Source organism: Gadus morhua, chromosome 7 (assembly GCF_902167405.1).
Source record: "Gadus morhua chromosome 7, gadMor3.0, whole genome shotgun sequence".
Taxonomy (NCBI): domain Eukaryota; kingdom Metazoa; phylum Chordata; class Actinopteri; order Gadiformes; family Gadidae; genus Gadus; species Gadus morhua.
The window spans coordinates 16477950-16495623 of NC_044054.1; the positions used below are offsets into that span (position 1 = coordinate 16477950).

The following is a 17674-nucleotide window of genomic DNA, read 5'->3' on the forward strand; positions in this document are numbered from 1 at the left end:
ATGGGGCCACTGCCTCACCTTCAGGGTAATATTTACCTCCCAGTCACTCGTTGGGTAATCACAGCATTTACTTACCTCCTAATTATAGTTTGTGCATGCGTGTGTGTGCACGTCTGTGTGTGTGTGTGTGTGTGTGTGTGTGTGTGTGTGTGTGTGTGTGTGTGTGTGTGTGTGTGTGTGTGTGTGTGTGTGTGTGTGTGTGTGTGTGTGTGTGTGTGTGTGTGTGTGTGTTGTGTGGGTGGGTGGGTGGGTGTCTGTGTGTGGGATTGATTGGGTGTATGTGGGTGCAGGCGTGTATCTGTGTGCATGTTTGGGTGCGTTGGCGTTTGCTAGCATCTGTTTGTGTGTGTGTGTGTGTGTGTGTGTGTGTGTGTGTGTGTGTGTGTGTGTGTGTGTGTGTGTGTGTGTGTGTGTGTGTGTGTGTGTGTGTGTGTGTGTGTGTGTTTGTGTGTGTGTGTGTGTGTGTGTGTTTGTAAGTGACAGGTAGACAATTACAAAGACCAACACTGCCTATATTATTACTATTTCTGTGGACACAGTTGCCTGCTCACTGGGTCAGTATTGTCACATAGGTCCTTATTAGGTTGTTTTTTAAGGAGTGTCTTTTTGTTTACGCCCTCAGCAATTAATAGAGGTAATTAGTTTGCTACTGCTTATAAAAAGGATAGCCGACTTTTAAATCCCATTTCTGAAAGGTCATGTTTCCAAGTTAATTTCACACCATGTCACAATAAACAACATATCGGGGAAATTATATTTATCGTAAACATAAAGTGATCTATTCAGGAGGACAAACCATAAGATCATTTCGAAGGCCTTTGAAATAGTCGACCTGAGGTGCCTAAGTAACATTAAGGGGGCCTCTTATATAACATTAAGGGAGGCCATTATACAACAGTCCTGTGTGTGTATGGAGCAAATATTGACGCTTCCATTTTGATTTGGGGTAGCCGACGTGTGAACAGAATAGAGACTTTATGGACTTTATGGACTTTATGTACTTGATGGACCCGCAGCCCTCAAACTCGAGGCGCGGGAGCTTCGCTGCGGGCCGTCTCAATTCCCGCGCGGCCCACGAGCTCTGTTCTAATCCTCCTTCAATCCATTTACAGAGCCGCGATGTGGTTCATGAAGGCTCTTGGCGGGGTTCAAAAGAAGAATGGGATGCTGGGACAAGTTTCACACTTTCTACCACGTCCGAAGCTAAAGATCATCCTAACCGTAGAGTACCCAGGATGTGGTTCCGCTGAATGCGCCCGCCGCCTCACGCACCGCTCCCGGGTCCTGCATGCTCCCGGCTCCGGCTCCCGGCTCCTGCTCGGGCCCAGGTCATAATGACCGCGTCTCTTCGTGCCCATACAAATGCACCAAGCTTACAATTCTAGAGAACATTTTCTCACTAGGATTGGACTTCTAGACCTACTGCGCTACATACAACCTATACCGGGCTGTAGGCTATGAGCGCCTGATGCTGTGTGAGGGTTTTACTCCCGAGACAGCCGCTAGAAATGTTGGTCTTATTTATAAATGTTGACTACTTAAGTAGGCTTTTAAAAGTCGCTTTGAATCCCCTACACAGCGGGCACTGTGGACTTACATAAGGCCTCATGACCTCTCGGCCTGTCAGTTTGATGGAGCTTTTATCACATTTAACTATTCATAATATTAGATATGTTCCCTTTATTTAAACTACATTTTAAATATGTTGTAGCAAATAAAATCGAATATAAACTCACAATCTAGCATATGATGGTTTGCTATTAATTGCTAGGCAAGTAGGCTAACACCTTTGTAGTTTCCTTTTTTCTACATGAAGTTATGGCTGCGGCGATAAGCCTACAGAAGTTATCTGATCACAGGCTATAGAACCTGTATGCAAACATATTCTACATTACAGATAACGGAACGGTTGTATGCTATGGGCAAACATACCAGGACTTTAAAATAGGAAAATAGGAAAAAGATTAAGATTAAATTAAAATAAACATCATTTTCGATGTAGACACGTGTCGAAATGTAGGCTTCACATGCCCAGATCAAGGCAACGTTTATTTAAAGGACCTATACCGACGGTATGAATTTATTAAGGCCTGTAAGATATGCAAAGTGAGAAACAGCTATGTTCTGTATATATCATTTTGGGCTAATAAGTCGACATCAGGCCATTGCGATTATTAGTTGCGATAAAGTTTATACCGCATGTCTAATTGTTGCCACAATCCGTTTTTCGTGTAACCGTCCGTAGAGACCCATTGGGGTGTTTTTAAAACGATATTGAGGTAGGCCTACTGACAGAGGTCATGGAGGGCCCCGTAACCGTTGTTCTTTTATAAGGTAAGTTTGTTTGAGTAGATTGTGAATAGTCTTCACACGCCTCGTCTTTTATGAGCTGTTGTTTAAGGAAATATAAGGCCGTAACATGCTCCCAGTTAAACAATTCCGCCTTTACTAACACTAAAACTAGGCCCGGTCCAAAGACAGGCTATGAAATGAGAGAATAACCGAAACTTGAAAATAATATAAAAACAAAAACACCTATTTGCTCAAAAATAGTTTTGCCATATTTTTTTCATATTAAAAATATGCATTCACCGCTTCATGATTTGGAGCCAATATCCACGGTTAGTGTTGAGGAAATGTGTATCATTATTATTTAATTTAGTGTAACCTATCACGTAATGCAACTTGTTTACCAATCCATTTCTATTTCTACACGAACTCTTGTCTGGTCCAAACGGCCCAGTATCAGCCGTCCCCCGCTGCGCGTGATGCTGCAGCGCGGGGAGGCTGAGCCGCTCTTCCTCGCTTCCTCGAGAGCTTGAGGACGAGGATGGGCCGAGTGGTGACGTCACCACGAGGTGAGCAGGAGCCTGCAGAAGAAAAGCGAGGCAGCGCTGCGCAGAGGCGAACACTGCAGCCTCCATTATCGGGTGGACACAACACATGAAGCCGACGCCAAACGTGGATTTATTCAACAGCACCTGCATGGGGAGACTCTGAGACTTTACTCATTATCAGGCCTGTACGCTGGGGACCGACCGGTGAGTGTTAACGCGGACCTGGATCCTTTTCTTTGGACATGTTCTGCGATTTTAAGTGCAATCTGACTGACGCGTCGTCAGGACGACCGTCTGTAGGCTCCTTCACTGTGATGCTTTTGTTTCATAACCAAAGCTTGGCTAAGCATTTATAATAGGCCTACCTCGATTTAGATCTTTGTATGGATCGCGGGTCGGTTATTTTATTTTCTGTGCTTGTTCCACATCACAGTCGCGTCCATAGCGCGTTGGACATAACCCACAGACATCATAAAGTTAAGACCACCTGTATTCACCAGTTGATGGGCTGTGTGTGGCGGTGTATCACACATAGAGGGGCAAAAACACAAATTGATGCGTGATTTCTTTCCGTCAAATGAAAGGTGGTCGTGTGTCTCCGTGATGTCTGGGTTCTGCCGGACACTCTTATTCAAGGGCCAAATGAGAAGGTGGAGGAAGGCCAATGTTTTAGTGCCTGGACTCTTGTGATCGGCCTACAAACCAGCGAAATGATGTCCAAATGTATTGTGGACAAAGTGAGGTCGATTCCTGCAGGACGCGGGGTTATGTAGGTTATGTGTGTAGTCTGCATTATGCATGGCGAAATATACACTGCTGGCATGGTTTATACTGACGGGGAAAGAGGCTCGCAGGCTGGGGGTTAAAAGATCATATCCGTAAGAATGAGGAAACCATTTGGGAGGCTCTGTCAAGGAATCAGGCGAGGTTATTGATGGATCGGGCTATACTGATCAGAAGTCAACACTGACCTGAATAGCCTTTTTACCTCACGCAAACCATAGTGTGTTCAAATATTACAAATGTTTTCTAATGCAGATTGTTTCATTTTATTCATAGTCAACTGGAATGGAACTGAATCTGACGAAGAATGCAGTCTCTTGCGGAGACCCAGGTAGGCATTTTTATTATATTGATTCTGTATTACTGCCCGAACATTTAGCCCGCATCAAAGACTGTGTGTTACAATCTTATAATTTGTAAATGAGCTACATGATTCTAGGAAACAAATTTTATTTAGCCATTAAAGTTGAATGAATGCGTTATTTATTTCAATAAATTAACAATAGACAAGATGGCAACCACCAATTTCCCATTAGATAGGCTATTTTCAACATTTTGAATGACTGGGTTTAAGGATAACTTTTCGTTAACTTTTCTTATACTTTTTTCAGCATAACATATAAGTATTGCATCCCTCGTGTGCATTCATGCGATAAGGCCATGTTGCAATTCATAGTGATGCCTATGAAAGTACAGATAAATTAAAATAAAAGTATTTGAATCTGTAGACTTAAAGGAACTGAACCTTAAATAATTAGGCCTACAATCCACAAGAACGCATTTGTTTTGCTCCTTTTTTTAAGCGCTTTCCTAAGTCTGAAAGCTTGATGGTGAAGTTTATAACATTGAGGTTCAAATTAAAGCCCTAAAAGGTTGATTGAAATTCATGTTCTCCAATTCAAAGCGTTTTTTATCATCGGGAGATAGGAAGCGGTCTAAATAGTTTCTAAGGGCCTACGTTTGTGGTTGGGGGTCATTTGAAGGCAGCCTGACTTATGTTTTTATTCATATAGGCCTAGGCCTACCAGTGCCCGTGAAAAAATTGTCCAACGTGTCCCTCTCTATTAATTGTATTGCCAGCCCATTTGATGGCAATTCTGGATCCGTTTTAATTGTTTAGGGGGAAATTGTTATTTGGATGTTGTTGTTGCTTAGTTGTTGTTTTTTTTAAACTGAGCATTGCAGGCCTTTGACCAAGTATCCACTATAGAGCAGCAAAGGAATCACCAAGGCAATAACGCTATTATCCCTGTCCTTCTCCAGTTACCACATATCCACTTACATCTATATGCCCACGTCTTTCGTTTCTTTGGAGGCCTATGTGCAGACCAGCTTTAATTTTCGATGTTTTTGTGGCTTTCTAAAGGCTTTGAGGTTCAATTGGCCACCGTGGGTGTCAGTGGGAAAACACGACAGGGCTGCACCGGTCTGTGTGTGTTTCCTTTATAGCAAAATAAGTCCGAGGAGTTTATTTTCAGGTTTAAATAAGTGTTTGTGTTGCCACTGGCCTTTCAGCCATCCTGCCGGATGAAAAGGCTTTTGGATCATCCGTCACACGCGAAACCTGTGGCCCCACGATTGCAGTATGACATGCAGGCCAATGTTTTAGCAAAGGACGCCTCGTCGTTCAGCTTCATTACGAGGTCTACTACAATATACACCAAACCGCGAATCAGCCTCGAGTTGTAAGTTTAACTACAACAAACTCAATTTATTTTGAAGCCAAACACCTTGTTGACCCCATCTTGTTGACACGGCCTTGAATGATTCACCAAGTAGGCCTACTCCCAAACAGCGACCCTTCACCGGTCTGTCATCCGCCTAGCAGCACCATCAGCTTGGGCGGGTCAGGTCCTCCACCTGCTGACCACACTCGATGACCCCTGAGGACCGTGTCCTTCAGTTTACTCATTAGCCCTCATACATGTCACCATAAAGCGAGGCTGGCGCTGTGGATTCGTGGAGTTACTCAGGTAGATGTCTGAGCCATCCAGATTGAGAAGTGGTGGTGTAATGAACTCCTCTGCGCCAAACTCGGAGAAAGCTCCAGCATCAGGGTTTTCTTGGTGCGTGTCAGTGTTAAACCCTAGGCTAGTCGAACTTAATTATGCCATAATTAAGCCGGTGTCGTTAGATCTCTTTATACGGAATTAGAGGAAGACATATCCTTGAAGGTTATACTATATTATAATATTTATCTGGCGCCTGTGAACGCGCTCGGTTCCCTCAAGAACCTACATGTTCAGAGATGGCACACTATTTCTCCGATCGCTGGGAGAATCGCTCTGAGGAAAAGGGGCAAGCAAATAATTGCTTAGAGGCTGCACAGAATGTGTTCGGAAAGGGCCTTCGGGGAGCTTTCCGGTCGGACGGGGTCTCCTGTCAAAAGTACCCGTCATACAAAGACTACTGAGCACTGGCGCCTGTGACCGGCTTAAGTTAGACGGCACAAAGGCCCGAGTCCGAGGCGCGTTACTGTGGCCGAGCAGGTCTACACATGCTTCAGGTTTATAACAGCACCCCGTGTAAATACAACTCCATATATATATAGTAGCACGGGAATCCGTAGCACGGGAATGTTCGATCATTCTAATTTAAATAATTTCAACAACCGTCGAAAACTAATATTAGGCTGAGCCTGTTAATAGTAAAAATAATAACGTACAGCTATTTCTTTACAAGGAGCCGCTGGGTTTCAGGCTTTAGTAGCCTTGTGTTTGAACAAAGCTCATTTGAGGAATTTAAGAAGAAAGATTTTGAAACATAAAGACCTTTCTTCAGATGGTTAGAGCAAAGCGCCCCAATGACGCTGATAGCGGCTGACGTCACCCTCAGCGCATTCGTTTATCTAATGTATTGTAACTATCTAGACCAATGACAGGTTTCAGATATATCAATTCAACTATAATGTATAACAGCATCACCGTATGTCATAACATAAGCCATCAATTAAATGGCTTATCCGTCAAAGAAGACTATCTGATTTGGTTATTCAACCAAAATTCAACAACGCGTGGAGTGAGTTCAGTCCAAACAGCAGGAATTCCATTCAAAACACTCAGAGTATATATATATATATATATATATATATATATATATATATATATATATATATATATATAGGCTATATATCCTAATACTGTGGGCCGACGTCGGAGAAAACCATGGAGTGAGCATTTACAATGCCTTTCATTCATACAAATAGCCATAATAGCGCTAATATCATGCGCAGTGATGGAAAAAGAAACTGCGCCTGAATGGCAAATGTTTATTCAGCTCAGCAGACCCATCCGAGACACACACATTGTGTACCAGTGTTTATAGAAGCGCGCAGCTGGCCGCTGCGTCGCACTGCACGAAACCAATGTTGAACATACCTGCACGGAGAAGTGACCCCCCCTCCTGCACGGAGAAGTGACCCCCTCCACGGAGAAGTGACCCCTCGCTTTCCTCTTAAACGCGAGTCCAACGCTGCCTTGCACGCTCCCGTGAGGCACCATTCGCCGCGCCCCCAAATTGCGCTTTTCTCCTCTCGACTCCCGAACCCCCATGGTGGGCGGGTCCTGCTCTCATGTCAGGGAGGTGAACCCAACCGGAGGGGTGTGTCTTCTCTCTAGGAGAGAGAGCGAGAGCAGCTTTGTTCACACTGGTCATATTTCTCTAAGCGGACACTAGGAGCACACGGGCCTCCCTTATCCAACCAGAGGGGCTGTTCTTCTTCTTCCGAGGACGTTACATTCTTGTCGAGAACCACCGACCTCCTTTATTTTTGCTCATGAATCGGCTCACACTCGCCAGCCCTTTGAATTACCACAGCGTCGCCGCTACGCGAAGCCTGACACACTCCCTTTCCTTTTTTATGCGCACCATTTCCCTCAAGGTGGAATGAATTTGGACAGAATCGCCGAGGCCGCGAGACCCCCGCCGGCGCGCGACGCGGCCTCCACCTTTCTAATGCCGCCGAGAGGTTCGAGCAGCGCGCGGGCGATCTTAGAGAACTCCAGCAGCGAGTCGTCAGACACCGAGCTGGCAGCAGGTACCTGAGCCGCATCGGAGCTTCACCGTCCCCCGCTCTCTCCTCTGTATTCATTTGGGTGTTGGTATCTTTCCTGTGTCAGAAGAGAGGCTTCCCCGGGGTTTAAAAGTGTAGCTCGAGAGTGGCACCTAAATGAGACCGTGAGCATTGGGCTGCACGTGGCAGGCCGACCCCCGGGTCCCAGGGACCCTCAGACCCACTTCATAGCCCACTTAATGACCCACTTATGTAAATGTTGGATTTGTGCGTACGTGAAGTAACTTGGCAGAGTACCCGGGTCTGTCAACCAGAGCGGAAGTAGTTGTTGTTTTCTGTCAGCTGATGAGTAAACATCTAGAGAAGACCTAGATGTTGATCTGAGGAGAACCTTTCATTCATCTGCCTTTCCAGGGAAATACGGAGGGACGTTTTTATTCTGCAAGCCGCATCGGCCGTGATCTCAGGCTGTTTGTCACACATAGGGCCTGCATGTGTTATTCTCTGGACGGACTGACAGCTGGATGGGTTACGGTCTGGATGGTCAGACAGCTGGATGTGTGTTAGTCCGGATGGACAGACAGCTCATGCTACTTATTGCATTATCACGGGCTGGTTGTATGTAATCTGTGACTATATAAAGATTTTGGCAAATATAAGCTTTTGTTTTATATGGTTGAGGATATTGAGACGAAAGGAATGTCTGAAATGTTTCAAATTACATAGCAGAATATTATGAGTATGCTGGGTTTGGCTTAGAAGGCCTTCGTTTAATTAGAGCTAAACAACTCAGATCTGAGAATGGCATGCTTATTCTAAAACGAGGAGTGGGACCTGAAGGCCTTATTTTAGGTCGGATTATTTTCCCTTAAGGTCTCCTGACCCCTCATACGTTTAGTCTGCATATATATATATATATATATATCCATATATCCATCCATATATACATCTACATCCATATATAAACCGATAATTTTGTTCCAACTTGTTCCTCATCTGTGTTTTCATGCGTTCCTCTTTTCCTAACGCCTCGACAGAGAAAGAGAGGATCGTGGAGCACCGCAGCGACGACGGGACCACCGATGACCCCAAGAAGAAGAAGCAGCGGCGGCAGCGGACGCACTTCACGAGCCAGCAGCTGCAGGAGTTGGAGGCCACCTTCCAGAGGAACCGCTACCCGGACATGAGCACCCGGGAGGAGATCGCCGTGTGGACCAACCTCACCGAGGCCCGGGTCCGGGTAAGGCTCCTAAAACACATTAATAAATCTATTGATTTAAATATATTCATATTTAAATCAATAGATTTATCGAAATTAATTACTTTTTTTACTTATCACATCAAAGAGAGCAGAAGAGAGCAGAAGTGAACAGGTAGCCTACACTAATGTATGTCCCTTGGAATTTATTGAGAATAACGAAATTTAATTGGGGGATTAATTGGTAAAATGTATCGCCCTATTCTATCAGCACAATGAGATTATATCGGCATTAATTTAAACTTAAATTGTTTAATTAAATGTGTTATTGCAATCGTCGTGAATTGGCTGTGACCTCGGGGCTTGAGACCAAAGATGATAAGCAATAAAACTCATGTTATATGGGGTCTGGGGTCATGTTGTGACACTGCGTAGCCTATCTGCGAATGAAGGATGGTTTCCCTTCAACTATTCATTTTTTCTAGTTTAAATAAACAAGACATAAAAAACTGTTGCTGCTGGCCTACTCAAACCTGTTCTTAACATGACGGAAACTCTTAGTTTCTTGTCACTACAACAGTGGTATTTTACACTGGTAAAAAACAGTGGTATATTACCATGGTATATTACAGTTGTATATTACAGTGGTAGGCCTATATTACAGTGGTAAATTACAGTGGTATATTTCCTATAACCAATTAACAATAAGCCTAATTCTTTATTTCCCAGAGATCATATAACATGCGTTTCAGTTCATTTTGAAATAAGACATAATTAATCAATAAATGAAGGAGATTTTTTTCTAAATAAATGCCTAATTTACAACAACCCTCCATTATTAAGATGCAATAAGGTGTGAAATTCCTCTTTGAGCCATCTGGTTTACTATGATTAAGAACAATAATATGCAGTGAGTCTGGATTGGTTACAGCTATGATTTGACTGCATTATTGTTCTTTATGTAAAACAGTGCGAAGCAGATCATTATAAAAGTCTTAGTTTGAGTCTTAGTTTGAGAGCACGATGTTTAGTCCACAATTGCAAAATAATTCGTTTGTAAAACGCTCTACATTAAATCCTTCCAAAAATGCGATTTAATTTGTTTAGCTGTAGCCTGTAGCTGGAATAAAAAAATACAAATGTATTATTTCTTTATTTTTTTTCTGTTGCTCGAAATAGGCCTATTTTCAAGCCACACATAATCGACGGCATTGGCAATATTATAAAATACCTAAAACCGTAATATAATTCGGCCTTGAGAAACGCTGATACAAGCGACGAAACAATCCATAGATTTATTTTGTCTATTCTGACTTTATCTTTATCTATTTATCCTCAGGTTTGGTTTAAAAACCGAAGAGCGAAATGGCGCAAGCGGGAGCGCAACCAGCAGATGGACCTGTGCAAAAACAGTTATCTGCCGCAGTTCAGCGGTCTCATGCAGCCCTACGACGACATGTACCCGGCCTACACCTACAACAACTGGACCAACAAGGGGCTCACCCCGGCGCCCCTGTCCACCAAGAACTTCACCTTTTTCAACTCCATGAGCCCCCTGACCACGCAGTCCATGTTCTCAGCGCCCAACTCCATCTCATCCATGACGATGGCATCCGGCATGGGCCACTCGGGGGTCCCGGGGATGCCCACCGCCGGCCTGAACAACATCAGCAATCTCAATGGCATCGGCACGTCCACGATCAACACGGCCATGTCCTCGTCGGCGTGCCCGTATGGGCCCCCCGGGTCCCCGTACAGTGTGTACAGAGACACGTGTAACTCCAGCCTGGCGACCCTGAGACTGAAATCCAAGCAGCATCCGACCTTCGGATACAGCGGGTTACAAAGCCCGGGCTCTAGTCTGAACGCCTGTCAATACAACAGTTGACGGGTCAACAGGCCCGGTGAAAACCCCACGATGAGCGGACACGACGTAAGCCTACTTTTGGATTGGGAAAAAAAATTCAGCTAAACTGGATTAGTTGCAATCCTAAATTTTTCAAAATGGATTATGCGGGTTGTATGTGTTTACCAGTAATTTGCACAGCAATTTAAATGCCCATTTTTTTTTAAGTGATGAAGACGTGTTACATTGTACATACGTGGCATAACAAAAAATCAGACAAAGGGATGTCTGTGCTATTATTCGATTGCGCGCTTTGGAGACGCGCCGCCATGTGAACATGTTGTGGCGCATCACTCGGATTAGGAAGAGAAAACTTTAAAGTTTAACGCAAACACAACACTAATCTGGACCCGGTCAAAGAAGAAAGCTCTATATTGTACATAGTGAAATGACTCTTATTATACCGCTTTATGTGTTTTAGGCCTGCCGATCTTCTATGCAGGGGTGCCAGGGGCCCGTTTAATCCTTTGCGTCCCGTTCAAGACTTTCATGTTTATTGCCTAGTTGTTGTTGTTGTTGTTGTTGTTGTTGTTGTTGTTGTTTCGCTGAAGAAATTTTGTTCTCCTTGTTTATTGAAATAGAAAAACCACGCATGTTTAAATTGAGTGCAACGTGTTTATGTACAAATTGTTAATAATGTAAAACTTGCAGAAGTAGTTTCTTTAGTCTATAGCCTACTAGCCTCCAAAGGTGATGCAAAGTCTCCGCGTGTTTATGGTTATGTTTGTTTGAATAAACTAAAAAAATATGGGTTTATTTTGAAGCATATTTTCTCACTGATTTCGAATTAGGCCCGTTTCGTATATGATCATGAACATCAGTTCCTTTATAGAGGCCTGATATACGTTATTCACGCGACTTTCTGTAAAGAAACAGAAGCCTCGGGCTAAATCTAACCGCGTAAAGTTTGGATTATCTCTGGGACTACGTATTTAATAGGCCTATGACAATATTGTTTGTTATTTGCATGCTTGCCTGCCGACGGAACGGCGATTCAACCCCATTCGGGTTTGATCCATCCTGATCCATGATCCATCCACAAAGAGTTATTAGAGGCGGTTCATCTCAATTAGAGACGGTTCATATAAAATAGGGACGGTTATTAGGGAAGGTTCATATCAATTAGAGACGGTTCATATCAATAAGGGACGGTTCATATCAATTAGGGAATTGGTTAATATCAATTAAAGACGGTTAATATAAATTAGGTTACAATTTCGCTTGGCCAATACAATTCCCTAAATGAGAGAGATATTCGGGGTCGCAGTACCAGCACGCACCTAAATTGACTAAAATAGCGAGCCATTTATGTTGTTATTGCATAGGCCTATAGAAGACACCTTTTATACAATTTAGATCATATGGAAAATTAGAATTTAAACCTTCTATTTATTTACCTTTTTGTTATAACAGTATCGCACTTGTCGTGAAAGTAATCCCATATCTAGTGAGGCTGTTTGCCCTGCGCTGCTAATCAGTTAAGAAGCAGATCAAAAGGCAATCAGCTCCTGGATCATTTTGATCCACAGCTTATATGTACTGCTAAACAGCTCAAATACTGTACTGGTGAACAGCTCACTGTACTGGTGAATATTTCAGATACTGTACTGCTAAATAGCTCATATTCTGTAGGCCTACTGGTAAAAACCTCGTACTGCTACAGGCCTACAGGTCCCTGACAGGGGGCGGGGGGGATGGGCGGCGGGGACAAATGCAGAATCACAAAATTATATATAAAAGGTAAAGTTTACATATATTTAGTGGTTAACAGAATAGATCATAATAATAACTTGTTTAGAAGCCTAAAAAAGACAATAGAGCGAAAACGCATCGATCTAGTTAATCAACAGCTCTGTCTAAACTAATTAGACAAAGACCACTTTGGGTACGTTATAAGTGGAACCAAACGTACCAGGTTGGGTTCAAGCCCGAATCCAAACTCTCACACGAACGCACACGCAATCCCACAGACACGTAGCCTACAACACTAGGATATAATTCACAGAAAAACTCATGTTATTCACTCAAACATTATTAATGAATAAACACAATCTCAATAAAAGCTCGAATAGTTAAGACCCAGACAGAAGAAGAGTAAGACATATTACGGAAAAATCTGCCAAACTGCCAAACTTTCCCAACTTGAGTAAAAACAGACTTCCAACCTGCTGGTGTCCTCTCGCGAGACAAATCAGCAACATTTATCCGCAATAAGCCGTAAGAGAGAAATTATCCAGACCTTCCAAAAGTGAAGAACCGACAGACCATATCCTAATTGACATTGATATATTTAATTATCTAATTTGTTTATTATCTTGAAAAGATAGGCCTACATCAATTCACTCGGACAATCGAAAAATATAATCTAAAAGAAAATGCCTCCCAGCCTGAACCATGGAGGGATATAGTATTTGAAAAAGCTACGAATAGGTAGACGTATTTTTATGTCAATGAATGTTTTATAATGAATACAACTATGGGATTGCCCCATTGGCAAAGCATTTGGAATTTGTGGATGTACATTCATATGCTGAGCTTTAGAAAACATAAAATAAAATAGTAATAATCATAATATTTATAATAATAATAGTGATAGTAATATTAGCAATTATAATATTATATATATATATATATATATATATATATATATATATATATATATATATATATATATATATATATATATATATATATATAATTATTATTTATATTATAATAACTGATTCATGAATCTATGAACAATATCCCAAAATATGTGTGTGTGTGTGTGTGTGTGTGTGTGTGTGTGTGTGTGTGTGTGTGTGTGTGTGTGTGTGTGTGTGTGTGTGTGTGTGTGTGTGTGTGTGTGTGTGTGTGTGTGTTTGTATGTCAGTGTGTGTTTGTAAGTGTGTGTGTGTGTGTGTGTGTGTGTGTGTGTGTGTGTGTGTGTGTGTGTGTGTGTGTGTGTGTGTGTGTATGTGTGTGTGTGTGTGTGTGTGTGTGTGTGTGTGTGTGTGTGTGTGTGTGTGTGTGTATGTGTTTGTGTGTGTTTCTGTGTGTCTCTGTGTGTCTCTGTGTGTCTCTGTTCGTGTGTGTGTGTGTGTGTGTGTGTGTGTGTGTGTGTGTGTGTGTGTGTGTGTGTGTGTGTGTGTGTGTGTGTGTGTGTGTGTGTGTGTGTGTGTGTGTGTGCGTGTGTTTGGGTGTGTAAATACAATGAAGCATTCGGCAAGACCCTGTAATAATAACCATAAAAACTAGAATTGGGTTATAACTTTACAAGATCACTATAATATGCAACTGTTATTCACTGACTGTATAGGGCTAGTTTTAAAGTGATACCCAAGATGGCAGAAGGTCTTGTAAATCCTGTCTTATCTATTGCTGCTCCTAATATGCATAGTATACAAGTTCTCACCTCCTAAAAAGGTTGCCCTTCAGTCCAAAGCAAATATTTAGTCTTTTTCTTGAACTCCTTGATAGCAAAAGCAATGCTCCTCTTGGCTGTTAGTAAAACCTTGGAGAGGTTCAAGAATAAGATTAAGAAATTGACAATGTTTTTAATCATACAGTATAATGGATGACCAAAATAATGAATGTGAAGACAACTGCAAATGTTATGGTTTTGAAGTAGCCTGGTTACGGTAGCCTGATTAAGGTAGCCTGGTTATGGTATCCTAGTGACGGTAGCCTAGTTACTGCAACTAGCTGCTGATGGTGGATTGTGAGTAGCCCAATGAGCACTTGTTGGACCGCTTCGTGCATGCTGATGCAGGCCCGAATTCAACAGTATAAATTACTGTAATGATGTATACACGTCCTGAGAAAACGGTCATTTTAGGATTAGCGGCCATGTTGAATCTAGCATCATGGCACTTTCAGAAGTACCAAAGGATTGTATGCTCAAGGAGTACAGTACCAGCAACGGTCAACTGTAGTATTGCATGTCATACTTATTTTAATATAGAAGGCGACTTCTTTCATACTTAATATTTAAACCCATAGCATGTACCCTAGCGACTTATGCAATAATACGGTTTATGGAGATTTGCATTTTGGTTGAATATTTAATCAAATACTAACCAAACTAACCAGTATGATGATGTAGTTCCAAACTAACAGTTAGGTGTCTTAACAAATCTCCTCCCACTTTATTTAAACCCTCTCTTTTTTCCTATCTGTCCAAGAAGCTATTTCTAGCAAATATTTATTATCGAATGAGATAAGATGGGAAGGGATTTGCTTTAAAAGTAAATGTACCCTAATGGTGACCTCATCAGCCTCGACTGGACACTGCACTTTTTTATCAGCAGCTTGCTACTGACCATAGCATGACTCTTGCTGCTTACCCAACATGCTACTTAGTACTAACCCTTACATGCTACTTGCTATGGGTCCTAACGTGCTACTTGCTACTACCCCGAGCATGCTTCTTGCTGGCCTACATGCTACTTTTCTAGTGATCCTAACATGCTACTTTCTATTTACCCTTACATGCTACCTGCATATACCCATAACATGCTGTTTGCTATTAACCCAAAATGCTACTTGCTACTATCCCTAACAGGCTACTAGCCCTACATGGTACTAGCTACCAACCATAACATGCTTGCTACTGACCCTAACATACTACTTTCTACTTGCCCTAACATGCTACCCGCTACTACCCCTAACATGCTACTTGCTTCTTAGCCTAACATGCTACTTGCTACTATCCCTAACATGCTACTTGCCACTAACCCTAACATGCTAATACTTGCCAATAACCCTAAGATGCTACTTGCTTGTTACTATCCCTAACATGATACATTCCACAAACTACAATGCTACCTGCTACTATCTATCTCACTAACCTGCATGTATTTGGGCGAGCTAGGAGGAAAACCTAAAATGCCTGACCCTGAGAAGATTGTGCTAACTCCCTATGCAGGGGATTTGAACCAAGGACCTTCTTGCTGTGCTACCTACAACATGGTATTCTCTCGCTGGATCTCCTGGACCCTGCGTGAAACCACATATGACTACACAGAGAAAATCCTGGTGGAAAGAAAGGATGAAGAAAAAAGCCTTCTTCTTATTACTGGTACCTATTTGACTTTAATACTCCTTGTTCTATGATACTTCTGAAAACCTCCATATGCATCAATGCCCTATATGCTTCACTTTTATAAACCTCTTTAAATGCCCTGTATGGTTTACTTATAGAAGGACATACAAATAATAATTAGAATGAGGTTTGTTAACGTTGTAGGCTTCTGTAGTCTGTGTGATTATTTTGTACTTAATCAGCATTTCACTTGGCCTGGCTATTACCAGACCAAGCCAATCGTAGATTGCACGTTGGTCTGGGGAAGCTGCCGTCATTTTCTTCAGCACAAGAAGAGTGATCAATGGGCCTAGTTCAACTGACTCTTTACACTTGCCGTCTCTTCCCTGTCATCATTGTGTTAAACCAGCCAATAGCGCACCAAGGGGAAAAGCCAGCCTGGCGATAGGCTCCCTTAAAAACGTATCGGAAGCAGAAATAAATGTATTGCTCTTTTCCAGACCCTTGTGCAGGGCGAACTCAATTCGCCGGAAGAATGGGCAGGGCTACCCAGGCATTTCACTATTCATTTATTATTCATGCCCTTCAAAACAGCGAGTCTGCATTAATTATTCTCATATTATAGATTATTATTATTATCTAGATCCAACATTCACCAGTACACACTGCATATTACCACTGCATACACCCTGGCCTAGACGCACACACACACACACACACACACACACACACACACACACACACACACACACACACACACACACACACACACACACACACACACACACACACACACACACACTCTCACACACACACACACACACACACACACACACACACACACACACACACACACACACACACACACACACACACACACACACACACACACTCTCACACACACACACACACACACACACACACACACACACACACACACACACACACACACACACATTCATCATAACGCACTGACTTCTTTGACCTTCTTATCTTGTATTTACTATCATCAGCTGGTATCAAGTGGTTCTCCCCTGCACGCGAGGGGAGTGGAACTACTGTTAGCACGCTACAGGAGAAATATCGCTTGCTATCACGCACACTCAGCAGTCACAGAGGAGGGAAAAAACTCAAACAGAAAGACTGCATCTCTCTCTACATGCCTTTCTCTTGTCTCTGAAATGAACGCCTGTCCTTGTACTATGTGTGTACGTGTGTGTGTGTGTATCTGTGTGTTTCTCTCTCTCTCTCAATCTCTCTCTCTCTCGTTCCCCTTCTGTCACTCTCAGAAGCGGCAGGAGAGTTATTATTGTTCCATCTCAAGGTATAAATATAAAGGGGAAAAGCCATTGTGAACTCCCCCAGCTGCCCTCTGTCTCGCCTGTCTCTCCCCTCATCCATTCTCCACTCTCTTCCTCTCCACCATTTGCTCCTGGTTTATCTTGGAGATGCCCCCCCCAAGCACTCACGTTTCCTATTCAACATGTCCTCATTTATTGCTCTCGCTCTTGCTTCTCTCTCTCTCTCTCTCTCTCTCTCTCTCTCTCTCTCTCTCTCTCTCTCTCTCTCTCTCTCTCTCTCTCTCTCTCTCTCTCTCTCTCTCTCTCTCTCTCTCTCTCTCTCTCTCTCTCTCCTCCACCCCCCCCCCCCCCCCCCCCACCCTACTACTCATGGGCCAGGCGTGGAATGCCTGCGATGCAGATATGGCAGGTAGAGTTGGAAACAGATTAGGGAGCCAGGGGTCCACAGCACAGAGTGCTGTAGCTTAACGGGAGGGCAGGGCACATTGTGTCTGCAACCTCTGGTCATCAGCTGAGCCCAATTACCTCCAGGAAGGGTACACATCTGGCCGGGCCCTGCTGGCTCTCATTCAGGAACTGTGTACACCAAGACATCACGGCAGGCAGAGGAAGGT

The 17674-nt window shown here is 43.0% G+C and overlaps 1 protein-coding gene across 3 annotated transcripts; it reads left to right on the forward strand.

The window, feature by feature from the left end:
- The first annotated feature begins 2837 nt into the window (after positions 1-2837).
- pitx1 (paired-like homeodomain 1) lies at positions 2838-11499 on the forward strand. Of its 3 annotated transcripts, XM_030360245.1 has the most exons (6): positions 2838-3041; positions 3897-3951; positions 7501-7656; positions 8670-8872; positions 10170-10763; positions 11158-11499. In XM_030360245.1, exons 2-5 carry the CDS (start codon positions 3906-3908, stop codon positions 10716-10718), a joined length of 954 nt encoding a protein of 317 aa, XP_030216105.1. In that variant the 5' UTR covers positions 2838-3041; positions 3897-3905; the 3' UTR covers positions 10719-10763; positions 11158-11499. The 3 variants fall into 3 exon arrangements, with proteins under 3 accessions (XP_030216105.1, XP_030216104.1, XP_030216106.1); XM_030360244.1 differs by having other exon boundaries at positions 2840-3041; positions 10170-11499; XM_030360246.1 differs by lacking the exon at positions 7501-7656 and having other exon boundaries at positions 2840-3041; positions 10170-11499.
- Positions 11500-17674: the final 6175 nt, after the last annotated feature.

Bases quoted from the DNA above. Each gene is read 5' to 3' on its own strand.
- pitx1 (XM_030360245.1), top strand. From the start codon at position 3,906: ATGGAACTGAATCTGACGAAGAATGCAGTCTCTTGCGGAGACCCAG. The intron at 3,952-7,500 runs GTAGGCATTTTT...ATTTCCCTCAAG, and splicing joins AGTCTCTTGCGGAGACCCAG to GTGGAATGAATTTGGACAGA. The intron at 8,873-10,169 runs GTAAGGCTCCTA...ATTTATCCTCAG, and splicing joins TCACCGAGGCCCGGGTCCGG to GTTTGGTTTAAAAACCGAAG.